This window comes from Rhinolophus ferrumequinum, chromosome 8 (assembly GCF_004115265.2).
Source record: "Rhinolophus ferrumequinum isolate MPI-CBG mRhiFer1 chromosome 8, mRhiFer1_v1.p, whole genome shotgun sequence".
NCBI classification, from domain to species: Eukaryota; Metazoa; Chordata; class Mammalia; order Chiroptera; family Rhinolophidae; genus Rhinolophus; species Rhinolophus ferrumequinum.
In genome coordinates this window covers 20,882,600-20,907,186 of record NC_046291.1, presented here as the reverse complement: position 1 = coordinate 20,907,186, position 24,587 = coordinate 20,882,600, and the positions used below count along the sequence as shown (strand labels likewise).

The following is a 24,587-nucleotide window of genomic DNA, read 5'->3' as shown; positions in this document are numbered from 1 at the left end:
ACTCAACCACTTCCACTGGGCCTAACCCCAAAACACAGGAGCAGCTGCACCCACAGTATGTTCCAGAGCAGACAGATACCCAATACTTTTTATAAGTGGAGTAAATAAACAAATGAATGAAAAGAAGGAATGAGCATATTATGTAAGGGAAGAAACACCAGGCCAAAAGCCAGAAGACAGATTTTGTTCTTCTACTTTCTCCCCATGTGACCTTGAGCCTCAATATACAGATTTCTAAAATACATGCTTTGAAGTGGGTATTACAGTATTAATTAGTGTGTTTACTATACAGGTGAGTACACACACAGAATTCTATTGATGGAAGGGAATGGACAGGAAGTTAGCTGGTCCTTGAGCCCACATTTATTATCTACCACGTTCCTGGCCCCATTCGGGTGTTAGGGCTGCATCGGTGACCAAGACAAATGGTCCTCAAGTGTGTATTGGGAGAAGAGACGAATAAATAAATCAGATTATTTCAGATACCAATCAGTATAACAAAGAAAATAAAATAGGGTGATTTAACAAAATGCGCAAGAGGGGCTTATTTACCTTGGACGCTTAGGAAAAGCCTCCCCAAGGGGCAACAATTGAGTTGAGATAAGAACAGAAGGCTTTCATGCAAATGTATGAAGGAAGAGTATTCCAAACAGAAGGAGCAGAAAGTACAAACCCTCAAATAGAAATGAACTTGCCATGTCCAAGGAGAAGAAAGATGGAAGGTGTCTGGAGAGTTTAGTGAACAATAAAGAGAATGGAAGAAGAGGTCAGAGATGGAGACAAGAGTCACATCCTTTAGGACCTTAGAAACTTCAGAAAGGAATTTTAATTTTATTCCAGTTTTAATAGAAAATCTTTGTGTTTAAAGTAATGGATTAATATAATCTGATTTAGATTTTAGGAAGTCCAGCTCTGCCCACTGGGTGGATTGTAGGGAATGGAGGAGAAAGAATGGAAGCAGGAAGACCAGGTGTAAGTTTCTACAATATTTTCAGTTTAGGGGACTAGAAAATAATGGTAGCTCAAATTGAAGTTGTAGGAGTGAACACAGTGAGAACTACATAAATTCAGGATGTATTTTAGAAGTGGAGCCAGTGGTTCCTGATGGGACTGGATGTTTAGTTTGAAGAAAGAAACTGTACCGATTACCGCCGTGAAAGTCAAAGCATCAGTGGTATCTTTATAAAGATATAAACTGAGAGAGAAGAGGACCTTCAGATCCAGACATAGAGGCCACTAATATATGAAGGTGATTTCCTTTATCTCAATAGCCAGCAACCTAGAAAACCAAAACAAGTAGTAATAAGAGACACTTGGTAATAAATATGAATTAGCAAGCCCAGGGTCTCTGATGAGCAATAAAGAAGTAAAAACACCAAATTTAAAGCATGAGAGCATTTTAAAGCAATAAAATGCTTTATCATAAAGTGATAAATACAATTAATAAGCATCGATCACTAGAGCTGTTCCCATCCATATAGATGGTCCTGAAAATATATTAATACCCAAAATATCCATGAACTCTACACTTGAAAGCAAGCATGTGGGGAAGTGGGAATTCCCTATCTTGAACAGCCACCAGAGTAGGTAACAACACAGTTTAATTGATTAAAAACACCTTGTTAGTAGCTAGAAGTGTTTTACGGTAATTCAACTCCAACCACTCACACAATGAAGAAAAAAATGGCAAATAGAAAATTGCAAAGTAACTACCACAGAGTTCTTTCCAGCATAAAAAATGCAGATGACCTGTTATCATTAAATTGCTACTATACAGATACAAGCATGTTCAGTTCAGTTAGGATTTAAGTACATTACCTTCCTATATATGCCAGTTAAATATTATGGGCTTAATTTACAGAATCCTATGCCAAGCAAACTACATTTCATGAGCTTCCAAATAACACACAATTTTGTTGTAACATTAAAGAGAAAAAGAAAAGGAAACCCCCAGTAGAGAAGCAACAAAAAGATAACTTCTTGAGAAGATCATCTGTTACAAAGTGAACAATGAGAAGACTTGATATTCTCCAAGCTATTAACTACACTGCATTATTTCTTGTAGTTATAGGAATGACTACAAACAAACGTCTGTAAAAGTAGATAATGATTGCTCATCTAAAATTACTCGGACACATTTAAACAGTATTTCAAGAAAGTATTCAGATAAAAACGGGGTGGGGGGGGGCGGAAACTTTTGTAAAGGTTGTGTATCTGACCCTAGGTACTGATATAGCAGTTATGGGAAAATGTAATTATCACAATTGCTCTAGGAAAATTGAGGTCTGGTCTCAATCTAGCATAAGCAGAACTGTGTACAGTTTCAAGGAATAGCCATTTGTTTCATAGGTTTTTAAATGATCTTTGGGATTTAGCTACTAGATAATTGTTGACTGAAAACAACAGTAGTATTACATCTCATTTGCACATATATCTACTAAAAGACAAGGTTATGATTTGAGAGATCTTGTATCACGCAGATTACAAATTTTCATTAGTCAAAATAATAATAATAATAATAATAACAACAGTAATAACTTTAAAACTTTAACAACAGTAATAAACTTTCTCAACAATACCTCTTACCTCATACTTCTTAACAAAAAATAACCAAAATGAATTGAAGTGAATTACAATTATATATACTGGGGTGCCAAAAGTATACAAATGAATACTTTGGTCAATGTTGCCCAAGCAGTAGTTCTCAGTAATCAGAAGTGTCTGGACACTGATGGTAACCACTTCAAGTACCTCTTGTAATTGCAGAAGTCAAACGTGACTTGTATTCATCGTTCCGTATATATTGAGTATTACAATTTTAATACAGTTTTCCTTTCTTAAAATGTGTATACATTGTTTGGCATTCTCTGTATATACACATACATCTATATGTACATATGTATTTATACATATGTATAAAAACTATGATTCTCTTCAATCTTTTTTAAAATCTATCTCTATATTCTAGGGTGACATCAGCCTGAAAAGATGTATTTTTATGAAGCCATAAAAATTTTGAAGCCAAAAATCATGAAGCCAAAAATCTTTTGTGACGTTTCTAAGTACTTGAAGCTTTTAGTCCAGTGTAGTATTCTCCTTGAACGAAGTGTTGAGAAGAGAGTTAAGAGTCTAAGCTAGAACTATCATTAGAACATTTATTTTATAACTGCCTTGTGGGTAAAAAGACCAGCTGGGTGATTTGGTCTCTGGTATCCTCAGCACACATAGTGCTGAAGTGATCGAACCTGAGGAGTTAACCTGAGTAATAACACACTGGAATACAGAGATATGTCTCTAAGGTCTCCAGTAAGGTAACCAACACAAAATAACACACAATATATTTAAAAATGAATAGGCAACCTTCTTAATTGAGAAACTACTATATCCCAGGCACCTTGCTAGCTAGCTTCTGCGGAAAAGAGAAACCAATATTACTTGAGTTATTTTTTGAAATGTGTGAGGCACTCTGATAGAAGCTTTACTAAAGTTATTCTATTAGTGCTCACAACAACCCCAAAAGACAAGCACTAACTTCCTCTATTCTTACAAAGGAGGAAATGAAGGCTAATCCACAGCACAGCCAAGATATAAATCCAAGTCTGTTCAGCTCTACAGCCCTGTCCTCTGTCTGCTAGCCTCAGGCTGCAGAAGCTGTAGTACCTTTCCTGCCCTCAAGGAGATTCCAGTCACACCGGGGAGATAAGATGAACACAAGTCAAGGGTTAACGGTAGAAGAAGATAGGAAGTGATAAAGGCTGCTGAGTGTTTAGAGAAGAAATTGTTCCTAGATCAAAAGGATCAGTTCGTTTTAAGGACCTATTGCATTGTCACTACACCAAAAGGAACCCTGACCCAAGAAAAGTTAAATTTCAGACATACAAAGCAATGTACATGTATGTCTTTAAATGATCGCATTGAGATTTAGAGATTTCGGCGCATTCTAACCAACGGACCTATAAGGAGTCTGTTTGTATGTAGCCAGCTATGCGATCTTTTTAAACGAGTATCCACTTTTCTCCTTGATTGTACACGGGGTGGAAAAAAAAATGGACATGACTGGGGTCTGATCCATAGCTCTCAGAATTCCAGCTATGCAACAGAGAGATGCATAATGATGGAGGACACAGAGCACTATGAATATAGAAATTCATGAAATTTCAGAACCACCCTAGGAATTCACTCACCAACACATCTAGTAAACAAATCCGCGGCTGAAAACTCGCTTTGGGCCAGGTCAGGAGGGAGGCAGAGCTTACAGTCAAGTCCTGCCACCAAACACATCTTCTGAACTGCCATCCTCAAATGAAATGCTTTACTACTGCGCAATTACCATTTCAATTATATCCCTCGCGAACAGAGCAGGTTTATTTGTGATTCGCTTTAATTAGGTAATTTTAGTTTCATTTCTTTTGTAATTGATTTGAATACAACAGAATTAATCATTGCCTCATATCTGCACACACATTTCTTTTTCAAACGAGGACTATCTGACAGTACTCGGACAGATGAAGAGCAAAAATATCCAATCAGTGATGTAGATATCTTGTGTTTTATCGGCAATGCTTTGGACCTTTTTTTTTTCCATTCTTGTCGATTAAAAGCAGACCAAAAGTATGTCCTTCCGAGAAGACTATTTGACGATTTGATATAACATGTTGTTGGGACCTGTTTGTTAGTTATTTGATTCAAGTTTTTTTCCATACTCTTTTTCTTTAACAAATAATAATAATAATAATAATAATAATAATAATAATAATAACGACTACCATTCTGGTTAACTCAGCAGCCTGTCGCCATTCTGGAGACTTGACATATATTATTTCTAATGCTTGCCACTCCTCTGAAAAGGCAGATATTAATGTCCCTATTTCACAAGCTGAGACTCCAAGAGAGGAAGTATCTAAGTGTCACATATTTGATATATAGCAGGGTTCACTTTTCTATACTACAGAGGGAGGAGAAGAGGAAAATTAATTCCATTCTGTAATTTGAAAAATATATATGTTTACTATTTTCTAGTAACCAATAAAATAAGCTTATGTAATGCCAGGAAGAGTAGATTCCTCTGAGATTGCTTAAATAAATAATGTTTCTTTTAATGAGCACATTGTATATTAGATGTGAAAGCATTTTGAATAATATAAAGTATCTTACAAATAAAATGTTACTTTTAATAGGCTTAAAATGTTTGTTTTCTTAATCAAGTTAAACATAAACTGTGATCTTGTTTTTATTATTTATGAGCTTAGCGAACCTATCCTTTAACAATAACACATGTGTAAACGTCATGTCATGTCTGATAAATTTTTACTGCAGTATTATCACAAGGTTAATTTTAGAAGAGTGTTCTAGTGGGTAAAAGCCAACCCAGGAGTTCTAAATCTCTGACAGAGTAAGATCTCAAGAAAGTCTTTTGAAACACCCAAGGCTCATGTCTTAGATACTTCAGGAGGAAAATGGAAAAACAACAGATCAGAGAACAAAAACTGGATGCAAAACCCCATCTTATCTGCTCAATATCAAGTTCCTTTTTCATCACCACCTCCCAAGAGGGAAAAAAAAAAAAAAAGAAGAAGAAAGCAGAGAAAGTTCTTACTGTTTCGGCCAGGCTTATGGTCTCCCTAATTCCCCAACACCCTGTTCCACTGAAGTGAAGCACAAAGGCAGATGAGGAACAAGACCGAAGCTTCCTCAGCAGTGGTCATTTAGGAACACAGCCAGTTAGGAGATCTGTCACACACGTAACATACTACACAGTGGCTTTCACAAAAGGGAAAAGCAACAGATTGGTCCCAGGTGGCCATCGGTAACACCACTGGTTTCCGACAGTCAATCTATTCTAGGTACGACTGATGTTTATATTGCTTCAATCTCCCAGTCTGTCTAGTCTGAAACCCTTATGACTGCAGGTCTTCTCACCAGTCTACTCCATTCTTTCACTCCCAGACTTTCAGATATCTAAAGAAATACACATCTTTCTCCTGAATCTCAATATTTATCACTTATCTTCTTTGAGAAACCATTCTAATCTTACTGACACATTCCACATCGTTCAAGCAGGTAGCTTCTTTAATGAACTTATAAATTCATATTTTTCCTTCATTTATGCTTTCTGAAAGGAGGAAAGAAGGAGGGAAAGCTCCCATTTTTTTCATTTGCTCTATTCCTCCCTCTACATCTACTAACTCTAATGTGGTTTGTCCCATACTTCTGGATTCACCCTTAAGTCTTTCTTTCCTTTTGAGCACGTCTCTTATCTGTTCCCTCCACTTCATGCCTCTACTCTTTCCTTTCATATGAATTATTTTCACAGGTCCTACTTCCACTAGCAACATACCACTGTTGTGTTGCTAAGAATAGTGTATCTTTAAAAGTTTTAGCTTAAAACATTAGCAACATTTAATGGTGTTTTAAATGGATAAACATGAAAAGGAGACTAAGGCTCTTCTTAAAAAGTAAACATCCTATACAAGGGAGAACAGAGTATCTAAGTTTTAACTTATTCTACTCAGATTTCTTTTCACATCATAATGCTACAAATATCTCCTTACCATTGCCAGAAGTATACTCAATATATACATTATTTACTATACAACATCTCATGCTATGAATGAATATCAATCAAAAAAATTCAAAGTATATAATTCTATTTGGACATTCCACTGTATTACAGCAATTAAGAAAATACCTCATATTCAGAATAAATCTAAAATAATATTCATTAAGTCTGTAGACAGCATTTGTATTTTGATGAGTTTATAATATCACTGAAATTTCAAAGTTAGACCCATGTGATCAGAGCTGTCATAGGCTCTCTTACAGAATAACTTCATACTTTATTTCTTTGAGAAGAAGGTTGACTGTATTATTTTTTTAATTACACAAGTAAAAGATCTTTTGTAAAAGATCCAAGTAATGCAGAACTACTTAGAATAAACGCTTCAACACCCTGTTTATCCTCACATACCCCAAAGTGAACTCTGTCAATAGTTGGATGTTTCCTTCTTGTCCCTACTTATTTTGCTTTAACACACATGCATGCATGTGCACACATACACACACACACTTTTAAAACATAAATGGCACTTCCTCTATATATATAGTTATACGAAAGCAATTGTTTAGTTAACTATAACTTCTATGATTTACTAAAAAAATAACATATCTTCAAATTTGTTACTAGCTAATGGACTCAAAGCATGGGATCAACTAAAACTCTCAAATTCATCAGAAACTTTTTATGCAAACAGACTGACTGTAATAACAATTTATGTATAATAATTATTTTTTAAATTGTGTTTTGTTGGGTGCAAAGGGGTGTTTCTTTTTTGTTTTTGTTTCCAAAAAGCTGAATCCAAAAACTGTCATTAGGTCATTAATTTGTCACAGTTCAGACAGATGGCAATGTGTAATTCATATTTTGCGAGTTTAAAAACAGCAGACTCACAGAAAATATCTCATATTTCTTTTTTCACTTTTCAGTTATATCCAAACAAAATCTATTACTGCTTTCAAATATTTTGCAAACATTCAACAATATAATAGAATTCATTTTATATTTCAAAGTACAATATTAGAATCAATGTTTATAAATCGTTTATAATTTAAAGCAGTACCAAAAATGATTATGTACTACTTACCTATTTTTAATACCAAAAAATTATTGAACAGTCCAATTTCCAAGTGATATTCTAAGTAATCATTTCTAACAGAAATAAATGAACCTATTTCAATTAGTAATTAAACATATATCCTTAACCCTAAAGGGTACAGAAATGCTACTTTTCAAAAGAGGTAACAAGTGTACTGAAAATAAGGCAATCTATGTTAGACCATCTAGATAGTAATGATATTGACACGTCTGATGAAAAGACTTGTAAGATATGTCATATAAAAGAAATATAGTTCCATTTGTAAATATTTCTTGCTAAAATGTTTTTTGAACAGAAACAAAACAATAATCATCTTTATGAAAATTACCATAACAGAAAACGTTCTATATAGTTGTAGAAGAAATGATGCCGCTTCAGAATTAAAACAGAAAGTCTTAAAGTTAATTCAATGGAAATAGAGCAATGCAGTATCCTAGCATTTCAAAACATGGCCAAGCCCTGCATACCGATGTCTTAGCAAGAAGTAGGAAGGGTTGACACAGTCAGGTGTAAAGAGAGCTACAGCTTCCGTGATAATAAGAGAGCAATGACAAAAATGTCAAAGGTGCAGACACCCAGAATGTTAATTTATTAAAACGTGACTTTACACTGATTAATTAAGTACTCCTCAAAATATGTGCAGTGCATAAAAAAAGTTAATTGAAGCATTCCATTTTATACTTGCTACTAAAAGCAATATTAAATAAGTGATGATAGAGAAGTGATTTTAAAATTATAAGCATGTAGAATTCAATCTGTAAAGTATGAATGTGCTATATAAAGATATTAGTAATGACGATGATGATGACTATAAAATATTCACGGAAACATTTAACATTCCCTTCGAGTCTACTGAACAACTTAAGAGTTGTTTAGAATCTTATAGATCATCTTTTTGGGACTGATCTAAAGATTACAAAATCCTTTTTAGAGAGAGACATGGCTAAAATAAATGCATACCCAAACAGAGAAAATCACAAGTAAACTGGGATTTCAGAGTTATTTCAACATCCAAGAAATCAAGTTTCCAAATTTCGTCAAATGGGTCGGAAGCACATTATTTAAATACACATGTGCAACATGGTAATCATAAGTAGTTCCTTAATTCAACAAATAATGACTGGGCTCCCACAATGCCCCAGTATGACACTGTACACTGGGGATGAAGAGAAACATGAGGCATGGTCATTCTCCTCCAAGAGTCACGTCTGGAAAATCTTTAATTGATTTCTTTGTAACCAATGTGTGGCCCCAAAATAATCCTGTATGCTTTGAAAAAAAATATTCTTAAATTCACACTTGGTAATTAAGATAGCCTTCCTTATTAAGTCACCTAAAATAGTAATTTTTTATAAAATTGATTTGCTGTAGTCAGACTGCATCAATGATTTCACGAAACTGGTGTGCTGTTTGCTCCTCTTGACCTATAAACTAGAAGCTCTTCTAAATCCCTAGCTAACTGAAGGTGTCTTTCTCAGGTGGCAGTGCTATTTTCCACCTTCATCTATAATAGATATTAACACCTCAAGCCACATCACCCATCAACATTTCTGTGAATGGAAGTGTGAATTTATAGTGATAGTTGGGGTATCCTTTATAGGCATTCATTATAAGATTGCTTTCATAGAGTTAAGCTATAAAATCAACATTTAACAAATCGAAATCAGAAATGTAAAATTACAGGCTGGCCCGGTGGCTCAGGCGGTTAGAGCTCCATGCTCCTAACTCCGAAGGCAGCCGGTTCGATTCCCACATGGGGCAGTGGGCTCTCAACCACAAGGTTGCTGGTTCGACTCCCGCAAGGGATGGTGGGCTGTGCCCCCTGCAACTAGAAAACGGCAACTGGACCTGGAGCTGAGCTGCGCCCTCCACAACTAAGACTGAAAGGACAACAACTTGAAGCTGAACGGCACCCTCCACAACTAAGATTGGAAGGACAACAACTTGACTTGGAAAAAAAGTCCTGGAAGTACACACTGTTCCCCAATAAAGTCCTGTACCCCTTCCCCAATAAAATCTTTAAAAAAAAAAAAAAAGAAAGAAATGTAAAATTACATTAAAGAAGATGAATGGATCCTAGGCACAAATTGGTAGATTTAGCCAAGGAAGCCAAGAAAAACAAAATGAATTTCAGAAGCATGTTGGCTGAACCTACACCTAGGCAATCTAAACCTATTTCCATTCAGGGGAGAAGGAATTGGACAAAGGACTCCAGCCACAACGATCCAAATGGCAGCATACCTCTATGGTGATGCTGAACATAGGAGGCTCGCTTAGCTCGATGCCATAAACATTTGAATTATATTACTAACCTCCTTTGTTCCGATTCCTTGCTAACCAAATGACCTTTACTGATTACACAGATAGGTCAATTCAGAAGAATAAAAGGATCTGGTCAAGCCAACAGGAATGATCCAGATGCTATGTTCGTTGATCGGAGTTTCTTTGTTTGTCTTATTTTTAATCAAAGGATAGGCATAAGTTGGCATTCTGATTTTACCTATCAATTTTGTGAATTTGTTTAACGTGCGTCAACCCTGAAATGTGGATTCTCTCTAAATGTGTCAATCAAGTTTTGGAACTTACAAAGCTGAGAGCCAAATACTGCATTAAAAAATTTTCTCGGGGAAATGTCATCCTGCGGGAATCTATCTTAAAAGCTGGTTGTATTTTCATCTGTTTCATTGTGCATCTCAAATTCACACACTTTTGAAGAACTCTTGACAGTAAAAGGTGAGAAGCAATTCCTTCATTTATAATGGATATTAATCATCGTGAGCACATCACACTTATTTGCTTCTAAATGCAATAATATTATAATATCTCAAATAAAATACGAATTCATTTGAACCCTGAAAGATAATGTTTTTCTCCACAAAAACAAAAAAACAAAACAAAACAAAAGAACCCCACCAAAACACTAACACTCTTGTGCTCCAGCATCAGCAGTGCATCACACAAAGTACGTGCTTAATAAATGTTGGCTGGATCAATGTTTGAAAGATGAAAAATCTCTCTCTAGAGAATTCTGAATCTCCGCATACAGGAAATCTCAGATGAAGTATTTCCATCATTAACATTCATTTGGAATTCCATGGTGTCTTGGGTAATCATAGCTTACATTTTTAAGATGAAGTTCCTAATAGATATTTTGAGGCAATAAATACATTCATTAAGATGTTTTCTATACTGGACTTTTCCCTCTAGGTAATTTTTCCCCAGGGGGCACAATATTATAAACTTTTTTTAAAAAAATTAAGTATACGCCAAATCATTTTTAAATAATATGTATCATGTATGTATATTTATCTGTTTTCCAAAAGGCTCTAGGTGAAATTATTAAATTCCTTGACTATTAATGTGGCAGATCTAGACAGTATTTAGTTAACAAATCATTCCGTATATTTTTTAAGTTAAATATTTATTTATAAAGAAATGGGTTATAGGATAAAGACAAATCATTGCAGTAGAGGTATTGAAGGACACGACATATGATTTTTTTTAAACGTACAGCCATAAAAGTTATGATATTAAATATACAACAAAATTTTAAGGAGAAGGGCTGGCATACTTTGTTTAAAAATCAGTGAGTCAATCACCTCAACTAATCCTACTTATGGGACTAGCATAAAAGGACCCCATTAAGAAAGAGAGTTCATTAAAACCTGTGCTCATACATTTCAATATAGAATTTTGATTTAATGCAGCAATTGGAGAAATAAGGTCACTGACCAAATGCTGAGAATTACTTAGGAAAGAATTTTTAAGAAATACTAAACTATTGTTAAAATAATACAGGAGGGAAAGGAAGCAAACCACAAGCTACATATTAGATTTCTCTAATTAGGAAAATTTACACTTGAGTCTAATCTACCCACCTGCCTGACTGCTAGCCTCTCCCAAATTCCACAGGTGCTTCAAACTCTCTGTATCCAGAATTAAACTAAATGAAATCTTTTTCTGGAAACCTACTCCAGTGTTTTTTCCTATCTTCCCTCATGGCACCTACCGCCTTCTATCCAATAATCTTGGAATCCTCATCATAAGCTTCCTATCTGCTTCACCCTACTATCCAAGTCCTGTCCACTTTAAGCTATTAAGTATTTCCAAATCCTTCTCTGCCTTATTATCCCCACTATCCCTAGCTCTCATGCCTTTCCATTCAATCATTGCGAAAGCCTGTTAAAAAAACCCGTCTCTAGACTGGTACCCACCTCCCCCTATACCCCATCCCATCCCCGGGCATGGCATCCAGTATGATCCATGTCCGTCAAAAGATTTAAGTCATCTGCTTTTCAAAACCCTTGGCTTCCTTGAAAATGAAATCCAAATGTCCTCTTATACAGGGTAGTCCATCATCTTTCCCTGATTAATTCTCTCATCTCTGGCCTTAAACTCCTAGACTCCAACTTTACACTCTAGAAAGACCAATCTGCTTGTATTTCCCAGAACATGTTATTTCTCAGCTCCCACTGTGGGTGCGTATAATGAAAAAACTTTCTACTTCTCTCCTAAATACTACTCACTTAATACATCTCAGCTCAAGCAGCCTCTCCCTCCAGAAAGTCTTCCAAACTAGCGCCCCGCTCACTCCCCATCAGAATTGAAACCCTGAGCTTGCCATATAGTACAATGCCTTGTTTAGATGTCTGTTCTTCAAACTAGAGTGTGAGCTCCTGGAGGACAAGCACGATGTACTATTTACCTTTACATTCACCTTAAAGTGCCTGACACATGAAAAGCAGCCTATAAGTACTTGTTGAATTAATCAACTAGAATAATACAGCAACATGCCAAATGTCTAGAAGTGATACTTATATTTTAAGCTTACTTCAAATTTAAAACACCTGAACTATTACCCCCAAAATGTACAATTAGTGACCATCAGGCCTACCACTTGATTAGTATCATCAAATGAGAATTTATGATATTACCAGAAGCATCAATAGCGTGAAATTTTAGATGTAGACTTTCTAAGAAAGAATTGATTCTAGATATGGATAGGTTACTCTATTAAAAGGACTTTTCTTTTTCCATTCTCAATGACCGGTGTCTTTGGAGCATTGACGCAAATAATGACTTTTCTATACATATAACCAAAAAAAAAAAACAGAAAACTCAGAAACACTGAAACCCAATGAACAGAACTTCTAATATATAAACAAACTCTCCTTTTTTCTTAACTGAAATCTTCATAGATGGCTTTTTTTCTTCAATTTGTAACCCTAAATTATCACAAATGCCTGCCTCTGTTCCATGGACCTATGTAGTAAAAAGGAAACACCAAAAGATCTAAATTTCAAGCATATCTGGATTTGAAAACAAACTCCTTTTCTTATGAGTCATGGGTCAATGGGAAACTAACTTGCCTACTCTGATAGCAGAAGTGATTATTTATTAGATGTACCAGAGATTGTGCTAAGTATTTTGCATATATTGCCTCACGTAAACCTCACAACAGTCCACGGTGGTAGGTATTGCTTATCCCCATGCTACAGATAAGGAAACTGGAGCTCAGAGATGTGTAGCTACATGCCTAAGGTTACACAGCAAGTCAGTGGCAAAGTAGGAATTCTAACACAGGCCTATCTAACTCCAAAGCCTACGTTTTTAAACATTTACAATCTACTGCTTCTGAGCCTCAGTTTTTTGTGTTATAAAATGGAGTAGCTACTTACGTCACAGATCTGTTGTGGGAACTGTGTGAAATAATATGGATGCATATAGCACAGTTCTGGGCATCCTGTGTATACTCAATAAATTATGCCCCCACTTCCTTCTCTCGTTCCAGTGGTGATTAAACATTTATGACATGGGAAATAGTTCCCAAATACTCCTTACCTATTTCAAAGCAGAGATGTTCTGAGTATTGATTAATTCACAAAAGGAAAATACTATCAGATCAATAAATATATTTGATATACAGAGATATAAAAGAACAAACAAAGAAAAACAATATATTCTACTCATTTTAGGACTGTAACCCTGCTATTGATCTTTCAGAACATCGTAAGATCAAAATATATCAACATTCAAAGTTAGGAGAGAAGAGCATGACACCCAGAAATCTCAATTCACCAGGGCGTGAAGGAAGACTCCTGATAGAACCTAATTAATCATGGTACATTTTTTTAGAAAGTGTACCTCCAGTGGGAAGGACAGCTTTGGACAAAGAGAGAGACAATAAGCATAACACTTCTACGGTAAGTTGTTTTGTTTTTCAAACACAGAACTTTATTCTTACTTTGAAGTACCCTAAAGATGGGAAAAGGGGAAAACGAGGTACAAAGAACGAGGTACAAAGCAACAGCACAGTATTTTTGTTGCTAATTTCCCATACATACATACTTCCTTTAGTTCCTTATTCCCCCCGCCTTTCGATACATAGCATGACATTTACCTCTGATAGGTATAAAGAAATCAAATCAAACTTTTTTTTAAATGTTCAAACGTGTGAAAACTAAATGTTAGGTATGTTGGGTATATGTACAAGCCTCAGTACTACAATTCAAAACGGAGTGACTTGGGGGGTTTATCACCTTGTGAGGGGTATAAATGCCTAATCATTGTGTTGTTTTGTACACCTGAAACTAATAATAAAAGTAAATTTTAAAAAACAGGAAAAAAAAGAGTGAGTTTTTATATCAAGTCCCTCTGGTGTTATAGTAGGGTGTATCCTATGGCAATCCACGCAAGGGTGAGTGCCAAACTAAGCTACAGAAGACAACTCAGAAACCTGGTGAGTTCCATAAGATAAGCCATATTTTTAAAAGTATACTAGAGCATCGGCTTAACAAGATTATCTGATATAATTCCACCTTCATATTAACCCTCTTCTACTGCTCTAATACTGTTTTTGTCACCAAAACATGGGTCAGTATTGGACATGGTGGCTAATGACATTATAAAGAAATATCAGTTAAGTCATCTAACCAACCTGCAAGGTAATATCACAGTTTTATGTCTCAGTCCTGACAACTTTTCCTTCTGCTGAGGGACCTAAGTGGCCAACTGATTTCTGTAAGCTTCCATTTCCACATATGAAAAATGGAAATCATAATATATTTCTGCTTCACTCGGTTCTAAAAATGGAAACTAGCTAAGGAAAAAAAAAGTGCGAAGCACTCTGAAAAGAATAAACTAGATTCCCTGACCTGATTATTGGTCAGTCTTGTAAAACGAGAATTACTACTTCTTCCAATTCCATACATGCCACCTGACCATCAAACTGACTGATAAATAGTACTGACTGTGAACTTGGTCCATGGAAAGGTTTTAAAGGAATAGAAACAAAGTTTGTGTCACGATGACTTTTCATACCATTTAACTATCTCCAAATAAAATTTACTCATTGGCATTAGACAAGTAGGTGATAAGAAAAATGAGATTAATTACAATTTCTGAACCTTAAACATTTTTCAAAATAGGCAGCAGCAGGTATAGACCAGTTTGAAACTGATACTGAAGCAACTTTGCAAGAACTGGAAATGAACTACCCTAGAAACAGAGGGAATCACAAAGTTTCATCTGATGGGCCGAAATACAATATGGATTATTTTTATATTGTTCTGTCTGAGTTGTCTGTCTCAGATTCTTAACTTCCAGGTTCTATTTTTAAAATCACTTAACACTGTGTATTTCCAGTATTTCCATCAAGGCATATACTGTCATCCCTGACACCGAAGCTTGTCAGCACTCTCAATATGTACACTAATGATCTCAGGCAACAATTCTCATCTTCTTATCAAAGACATCCTTGCTCCAGAAGAAAAAGTCTAAAGTTCTCTAAGAAAATTCATTTGAAAACATAGGAAGTAGTCATTATAAAATGTTAAGATCACTAACACCCTTTCCTTCTTTCTAAGATGATCAGACATGCTGACTTTTAAAACCAAAAAACTGTCAGGCATTGTAACATTTTTAGTTCTCTCCCAAGTCGCCGGTGCTCTCTTCCAGCACTGTCAAATAATGATAGCTGCTGTCATTATTTTTATACACTAGCTGGCAGCAAGATGTACATCAAATAATCTAAACAAATGACTAGGGCCTTACAGCATAACTGACCACTTTCCTAAGGCCAAAATAAGTGGGCTATCACCTCTCATCAAGACTTTACGGCTAGAATGTTATTTTATACAAATCAAAGGTTTTCATTATTTTATTTTGTAAACTGTTTTAAAATATGTTTTCCCCTCTTACACATATACTCCCATTCTCTCCTGTCTGCTCCTGGAGGTTATCCTAAATATTTTCACATTTACTTTAGGTTTTAATACTTTCAATCAAAACTACAGTTCTGTTTTTGGAAGCAACAGCCCTTCAGGAAGCATATTTGAAGATATTAAAGAAAAAAAAATGAAGAAAGTAAATTAAGTTCTTTTCATTTAATAAAGCCAACAATGCATGCAAGGGATTTACAAAAACCAATGATCTTGGACACAAGTGATTTAACAGGTCACAAGCACAGAAAAATTATTTCAAGCCACAGAAAAACATCCGAGTGATTGATTCTAGGTTTCTTGTTCAAATTAATAGACAACGGTCCCTCTCTACCACTATTTGCTTTGGCAATCTAAAATGCTGATATTCCCCTAGATCTAACGAAAGGAAAAATGGGTATCTTCTCCATCTAACACCTAAGTGGGTAACCTAGATACTGTAAATAGAGGCTACATAAAGGATGCAACAGACAGCTCTGAAGTGAGAGCCAACATATTTAACCTGCAACTCTTTGGAAAAGAATGTGAAAACATGTGCAGCTTAGTCAAAAACTATTCTAACATGAAATTGCCACAGGCTAGTAAGTTTAAAAAAAAAACAAACCGCTTTACTAAACATAATTTTACTGTGGTTGGGTGTGAAAAGCTCAAATGTCAAAAGCACAGTTCTTATTTGTTCAAATTGAACATGCCTACACTCTGCACTATTTATTTAAGAAAAATGGGTGAGCTGCCTTTTTTGAAGCGAGTACCTGGAAAACCAGAATCAAATTCACAAGCAAGGGGAGCCAATTAACCAATTAAAAAGCATTTGCATGCTGATATTTTTAATGGTGGCTAGGGGATAACAATCAAAAGTCTCGATTAACATTATTATCTACCTCCTATATTCAATGTGTGTAAAGCCAATAGCTAACTATTTGGCTATCAGAAATTGCATATTAATCTATCCTTACTCTTTAGGAAATTATGCAAAAAATATCTGAGAAATACAAATCTATTCTACCAATAAATCAGTAACATTAATGTTAAAATGTAAGAATTGTACTGCCTACATTATAGTAGTAATACAACTTTTATCAAATAAATAGCCAACTAGCAAAAAAATAAATTAATGCTACAAGATCCATTTTAAGAGATTAGCACTATAAATTAATATACATTCACTCACTAGCTATTAATTTTTCTTTCTACTTCCTAAAGGAATTTCAACAACTGCTTTTAGAATGAAATCTTCCTAGGAAGTATTTCATATTAATAAAGAGAAAGAAAACTATTAAATAAGTAAATTCACATAGTTCAATCAAAATTTCGAGTCAATAGCTAGAATCACTTAAATTTAATGAATTCCAAAATGTATTCAATAGTGCTCTATATACTTCTGCTTATAATTCAGAAGTCTTTACTACTTACAAAGCTAGTAGCTTTATAATAACCTTAAGTTTTGAGAATTATAAGAGGGAAGTGGAAAGGAAAATTTGTTCTCTCCAGATAATCAGAATTAACTTAAGAATGTGCTCATAATTCAGTAGATGATTCAGTTTCCTTTAGTTATTAAACCTTCATTTAACAAAAAAAGAAAACGAAAATGCCTTTGGTTCACATATCACCCAAATAGAAAACTTTTAAATTAAATGAAGTTACATATAAGTCAAATGTCCTTTCTATGTAAGAATGTAACATATACCAAAAGTATAAGGGAAACACAAGATTTCAAATTATGTTTGAATAGGAATAATAGAGCATTTGCACTTGAACTGATAAAACATTATAACTGAAAAAAAATATATTCTTATTTTGTCTTCTGTCACTGACAGCATATAAGTTGCTCTTTTATTACACAAAACAATGTCTACAACATCAGTGAATGACTCTTCATCAAAACAATAGCCAAAACTATCTATTCCTCTAAGTTTAAAACATCCTTCCAAATTTTCTCAGTCCTTCTCTAGACAATCTAAAACAAAATGCTTTCACTTTGTTAGAGAAATGGATGTAAATGAGTTCCACAAATTTCAATTACACTTCACTTGCAATGCTTTGGAGGAGAAACTTTCACGTTAAAAAAAAAAAAAAAGCAACATTGCAATTCTACCATTAATGAATTAGCTTTGTACCAAGGCAATATAAAATTATTTCATTTTTTTTTTACTGTGAAGAGTCCTTTGGAAATGACGTGATTCCATCTTTTTTTTTTTCCCTACCCAACAACAACAACAACTCTAGTCATAAAACTGGCAAGTCAAAACAATAACCCGCAAAGCCTAACATTTCTTACCTGATACAGGTAAGCACCAGCTCCCAAATGCCACCTTGGGATAGTTCAGACTAGTAAGCAGGCTCATGTTTTATGATACTAGAATGAACAGGAATAAATCTCTGTTGTTCTTTCTTTAGCAAAATCTATAGCTGCAGCTACACCACAATGTGAGAGGACCCCACAGACCTAACAAATTCAAGTCTGTCCCTAGAGAAATAGAAAAAAAAAAGAAAACCATAAAATGAAGACTTACTGCTTGTCATGTGACTCGGTGAGGTATGCTGTCCATTGGGTGTGCTTGAGGTGAGGTCAATTGCCATGTTAGAGTGCTCCCTTTCAGGTGAAAGCTCATTGTCACCTGGTTTCACAAAATAAAATACTTTGGTCTTTGTTCATTGCCACATGAAATCTAATTAGCAACTTTGTTTCATACATGCAGTGGCATGAATAGCCTTGAAATTGTCATGTAAAACATTTTTCCCTTAAAAGAAACTATAAGGAAATATCATTTAGAAATATATAGGAAATGAATGAAATGAAAATTCACAACCAGCTCACGATAAAAATAAAAAAAAATTACAAAATTTCATTATCACAATAATGTCAACTGCAAAATGAGGGGAATTAGAGTAGCTGATTTCTAAAGTACCCTTATTTGAAAAAAAAAAGTTTCTTTTAGCATTTAATTTAATCATTAAGCATACAGTATTCATAATGAGCATTTTCCAAAAACGCTAGCTATCAGAGAGTTGGATGTTAGAAAGAAGAATTGGCTAAAAACATGTCAACTTGAGGAAACTAAGTCTTTCACATTATGCGTCTCAAAAATTGGGTTGCAGAGTAGTAAGTATTTAGTTCACGCCATATTAGTAGACATCTATGTAATATGACCTATTCCATACTTAGGTAATCAAGTAGGAAAGTGTGGATCTGCTAAGCTACTGATTTACATGTTACCCTTAATACAGTAAGTATATTTCTCTATTTCCTTCTTATTTCACTTGTGTGCTGTTATTTTCTCAAACTAACTTAAAGGTGAAACTGCGAACAGACAGAAAAGAAGAGTATAAAATTTGTGATTAAAAACTTACAACTGAGAAGTTAAAATACAGGTAACACGAACGCATAATTTAATAGCCAATAAAAAAAATTAATGAAAATGAATACTTACACGTTATATAGCCATCAATAGCCTCTGTTTCCATAGTCAAAGTGCAGTGCTGCAATACAAAAGATTATACCCTTAACACAATGATTCCTTTCAGTTCTGCCATTAAATGCTTAACTTATTTGAAGCTCCAGTTAGCCCATGTTGCTGCTGCTGCAACCTGTGCCCAAGAAACATACTACAGCGTACTGTATGTGCTCATTTGCAAGTCACTGAACTCTTTCTGCAAATGATCTGATTCCTGCTGGAGATAGGATAGGAAAGATAAGTGTGCTGTGAGATGGGCTGTAGCAAGAAAGGAACGACTCCCTTAATCAGAATTTACTTGGTAGAAAGAAAAAAAAAGGGGTTACATCTCAAACATGCCAGCTTTAACTGGGATTTAAGTATTTTACCATTCCCTACTGCCCACAATCGTACAGCATTTGAGGACTTCCCTAGTATACAGATAGCTCTATTCACAATTGTTGCAAGTTGGTTCATCATGTTCTAATAGGGAGGGGGGAGGAAAAACAAACATAGGAAAACAAAACAAAACAAAAAACTTAGTGCCCAAGTGTGTCTCTAAGATTTCTGCAGCAGTGACCCAACTCCCGAACTTATATTGACACTTTAGTCTACCCCAAGTTCTGGGTAAGCACCTGTTCAATGTAACCTTAATTTCCTGCCAGACCCTAGTTGGACATAAATGCCAAGCTTATTTAATACATTCTGATTTTGAAAATTTCATAAACTTTTTGCTCTTGGGAAGGGAACCACTTTTTTAAAGTTTGGGGAATTATTCTCAAGCACCAATGACGCAAAACAAGAACTTAATTCTCAGAAACAAAAATAAGTTGTATGAGATGACACCCCCTAGCTTTGATTTCACATAATGAAAAGATCAATAAGTTAACTGTATTCTTTGAAGGAAAAAGTTTAAAGAATTGACACGTCCTGAGGAGATTTTTACTTATTTTTTTTTCCCCTTGGCCCTGGTCCTTTTTGCCTTTAGTTTCAAAACTCTCACTGCACCAGCAGCTAAATTATTCACAATGAGCCATTTCTGTATTGATCGCCAAGTATATTTAGCCCTGGCTCCTGGAATTTCTCCATTACTTACTGGAAAACAGGCAGCTTCACTTCTTGTCTCCAAAACCACTTCCCTTCTCCCTCCCCTCCCCTTCTTCACCACCACCCTCCCTACCCCCCAAAAAACTTTTCTTTCTTTCTTTATGGAATAATCAGATCAAATTCCCAACTCAGCCACTACATAGCACTTAAATTTCAACCTGCTGTACTGTTATCAAATTCTTTCAAATTATGATTACATAAGGCTTTAAAGTAAGGCATCCGTAAAGTTTAAAAGGGGCGCAGTTTCTTCGGATATTTTACAAATGAGTTTATCTCTTTAAAAATGTACACATTTAACACACACATATTAAAAAGAAAGAAACGTCAGGGAGAAGTGAAAGAAGTCTGCCCCATCAATGAAATGGTTATTAACCCTCAGAGAAGGAAAGAAAGAAAAAGGAAAGGAGAAAGAGAAGCGAAATGTACATACAAAAGAAATTGTCCTTTGATTAAAAAAGATTCATCACCATTTCCAGCTCTGTCGGGAGATCTCAGCTTCTTCTAACCCCTCAAAGAGGAGGTGACAATGTCGGGCTGAAGATAAACGGAGAGAGAAAGAAAGAAGTTTTTTGTGTTCCCCCCTTCTCTCTTTCCCTCCCTTGCCCCCTCCAAGCCAAGCCCCCTGCAGAGTTCAAGGCGAGGAGGAAGGAAAAGCACTTTACAGGTGGGTCATTCCGAGCCCAAATCCAGCAAACAGATCGGCTGATAAACAAAACCAAGAAATGAGAGAGAAGGAACACCCCCCTTCTCCTCCTCCTCCACCACCTCCTCCTCCTCCTTCCACCCCTCCCCCTCGTCCCTTTGGGATGGTCTAGTAGGAAAAGTCACTCAGGAATGGCACCACGTACTTTCAGGAAAGAGGAAAAAAAGAGAGAGAGAGAGAGAGGTCAGTCAGTGCTACAGCAATGCGATTAACAAGAAGAGAAAAAACTTGATCCACCGGTTCTTTAAGAATCGACCAAAACCTAAGACAAGAAAACTGAAAGAAAAGGGTGGGGGGGGGGGTGGTTAGAGGGGAGGGACAGTCACTCAGAACCCAGCAAGGAACCTAGGCCAACTTCACAGGGCTGGTTTTCGCCCTTGGCAAATAAATAAATAAATAAATGAATCTTAATTCCATCTCTTTCGCCCAGACTAGAACCTGTCAAAGTGATTTAACTGCTGCCTTTTTACATGTGTCATACCATTTTTTTCCTCTTTTCTTTAATTCCAACAGGATCTGGATATCCTATCTGGACAGCTGCAATTTATTCCAGGCTACCCAATCTTTCTTGAATTCAAATTAAAACAAAGCAAAACAAGTCCAAATCCATGACAGCTACGTATAGAGATGAGAACTGATTAATCGATTAACATCGCAGAAACAGATTACAAGGAGGGGACGATAAATTAAGGCAAAGGACATCATCTCCAACCAGATTCCCTGAGCGTCCTTTACAGAAATCATTACCCTAATCATAACCACAATCCATCCCTCCCAGAGAAAAATATCTACATTATTATTATTATTATTACTGGTTAACAGCAACAAGTCATTTGATCACATCACAGTGCAAAACGAGATGCCATATAATTACACTTAACTTTGAAAACACTCCCCCCCTTTCCAAATCAGACACACATATTTATATATAATCTATGAATCAGAAGACAAATAAAACAAGAGCTGTTCTTCACCACGCAGAAGCCAAGCGGAGATTTACCTCAGCAGTGCATGCAGTAAAATAATCCCATCACCCTTTTGTTTGTGTTTACTGTTAGTGTGTCCTCTCTCTTTCTTTCCTGTGCCTAACGTGTGTTTGTGCACTGCAGTTGGTGGTGGAAACTAAGGCAGTGGATCTGTAGCTAAGGGTAATCCTGTTTTTACTTCCTCCATCTTCAGCGAGGAGCAGGGTTAGCCCGGGACAGCTGGTCAAACCCCGAGAAACCGATCCGCCGGGGCCCGAGCACATCTCCCCCGCCGGCCGGGCTCGCGCAGACGCCCGCGGGCGGAGGGCGGGCTGGCGGCGGCGGGCGGCGGGCAGCGGGGCCCGGGGCGCGGGGCGCGGGCGGCCGTGCGTGCGCGCGCGGGCGCGCGTTTGTGTGTGTGTGTGTGTGTGTGTGTGTGCGCGCGTGTGCGCGCGCGTGTGTACGGGGCTTGGCCGCCTGGGTGTGTGTGAGTGTGTGAGTGTGCGCGCGCGGGCTGGCGAAGGCGCGTGTGCGCGTGTCTGCGCGCAGGGCCGCTCGGCGCGCTCGGCAATCGATTACAGGACAAGTGCTGCCCCGGCGGCTCCGCGACGCGCGCACTCCCTCGCGCCCACCCGCGCGCCCGACCGCGACGCCCCCAGCCCTGCGGCCCCCGGACGGCGGACCCCTCCCCCAAAGGGGGACCAGGTAACCCGCTTCCGAGAGTGCCACGGCGACCCCAGCCCACTCCCCCCAAGTCATAACAAATCTCACCTTTTCTGCCGGCTGGGAAGGAAGGATTGCAACGGTGAGGGGAGGTTCATTTCGGCCGCGTGAAGTTTTCTTTCAAACTGGGATCTGTGGCGAGGCCGGGCGGAGGGTGCGGACGGCGATCCAGGCGCCCGACGCGGAGCTCCGGGATCGGCGTCCTGGCCCGACTCGGGGTGTGCGCGTGGACCCACCCACTCAGACTTCGCAATAAACTATGCCGTATAATTTCAGTAAACGGCACCCGATAGACCAGGACGTGAATCAGGATAGGGGGAGTCCTCGGGAATGGATTGAGAAGGAAATTCAGGTCTGAGCTGAAGCGCAACTATTACTACTTTGAAAGTGCTTTACAGTGCAAGTTTAAAATTAGAGTGTTTGCTTGCTTTTTCTCCCCCCAGGCAACTGCCACATTCCCCGAAGTCAGAGTGAGCGGGTGAGGGTCCAAAAGGCTGTTAGGAGTAAGTGTTGCCCATCAGTATCCATTAGTTATAGCTCAGCTTTTTTTTTTTTTTGGGGGGGGGGGTGGAGAACATATACATCGTTACGTTAAATGCATGTTCTTTCTACAAATAACATATAGCATCTTTCTTGACCACATTTGCAAAAAGAGGGAATAGAGACTTCTATAATTAAAGGGAAAAGGAAAATGAAAGGAGCTGAAAATACTGAACTGTGTAGTCTGGGTGGCTTAAATTTGAAAACACATGAAATTATCGGGACTGCCACACAGCATTTCTGAGAAACCATATCATAGATTGTAAAGAAAATCAATGCTGAAAGAGTAGGAGCGGGCTCTCCGAACTCCTACACCTTTCAAGAATCCCAGAAATAGTTGCTGAGTTTTGTTGTTTTGTTCCTGCTAAGGAAAGAGAAATGATACATTGAAAATAAAATCAAGTATATCTAAAGCACCACTCTGTAAGTCTGGGAAATTCTGAATGTCTTTTCTTTAGATTTTGAGATGGGGACGGAATTCATTCACATTGATGTACACTAAATAATGGATACCATATAACTTGTGTAATATTATGACATTTTATAATGAATTTTTAAACGTTTATTTCATACATTGCATTTATTAAACAATTGTGCCAATAGGCTGGTTATTAAATTGTGGAAAAGGGTGCCATACTGCAGAAGAGATTAATCAATTTTCAATTCCTGAGAGCTATATGTTGGTAAAGCCTTGTTTTTAGGTATCCTGTCAGTTACCTAAATAAAAGTAATTTTTCTGAAGTCATATTTGGGAAATACAAAATAGAATTCTACAAATCATTTTAATCACCCCAATAGATTGTAAAGATTTTAATCTTAAATTATCTTAGAAAAGTGGAATGTTGCTTGTAATACATAAATTCCTAGTACATAAAGGGTAACATAACTTCTCTAAAATTGCCATAAATCCCTCCTAAAAACTAAGCCTAAGTGTTTAAAGTACCTGCAAAGTTATGGAGGTCCTTAGAAAAGATGAATTAAAACATAGTCAAAATTAAGATGAAATATCTAGATAATTTTAGCAGTTGAATTCTTTGGTAGAAGAGGTTCCAAGGTGAAGTCTTAAGGAATCATCCTCAAGTTCCCCAAAGCTACCACAGCTGAGCTGATAAAGCTTTGCCCCCTGGCTGATCAGAGCTAAATTAAGCTCTTGAAAGACTATCCTTTCCATGAGTTACTTTCATTGGCTCCCTAATCACCAGAGGCGCACTCTCTCCCTCTAGTGGCTAAGTGTTTAGACATTT

General features: G+C 36.7%; 1 protein-coding gene across 13 annotated transcripts in view; it reads right to left on the bottom strand.

Moving 5' to 3' along the window:
• The window catches only part of IKZF2 (IKAROS family zinc finger 2), a 151,600-nt gene extending 128,263 nt beyond the window's left edge, over positions 1-23,337 (bottom strand). For 4 of the 13 annotated variants that reach the window (XM_033112488.1, XM_033112487.1, XM_033112484.1 and 1 more), the window contains exons 1-3: positions 20,880-20,984; positions 19,303-19,351; positions 18,385-18,489 (exon numbers count right to left, since the gene is read on the bottom strand). In XM_033112488.1, coding sequence (XP_032968379.1) covers positions 18,385-18,489; positions 19,303-19,351; positions 20,880-20,882 — 157 coding nt within the window. In that variant the 5' untranslated portion in view covers positions 20,883-20,984. Of the gene's footprint in view, positions 1-18,384; positions 18,490-19,302; positions 19,352-19,694; positions 19,748-20,842; positions 20,985-21,260; positions 21,311-22,115; positions 22,309-22,851 lie in introns of those variants that run through there. The other 9 variants (XM_033112485.1, XM_033112480.1, XM_033112477.1 and 6 more) reach the window with 9 other exon arrangements.
• Positions 23,338-24,587: the final 1,250 nt, after the last annotated feature.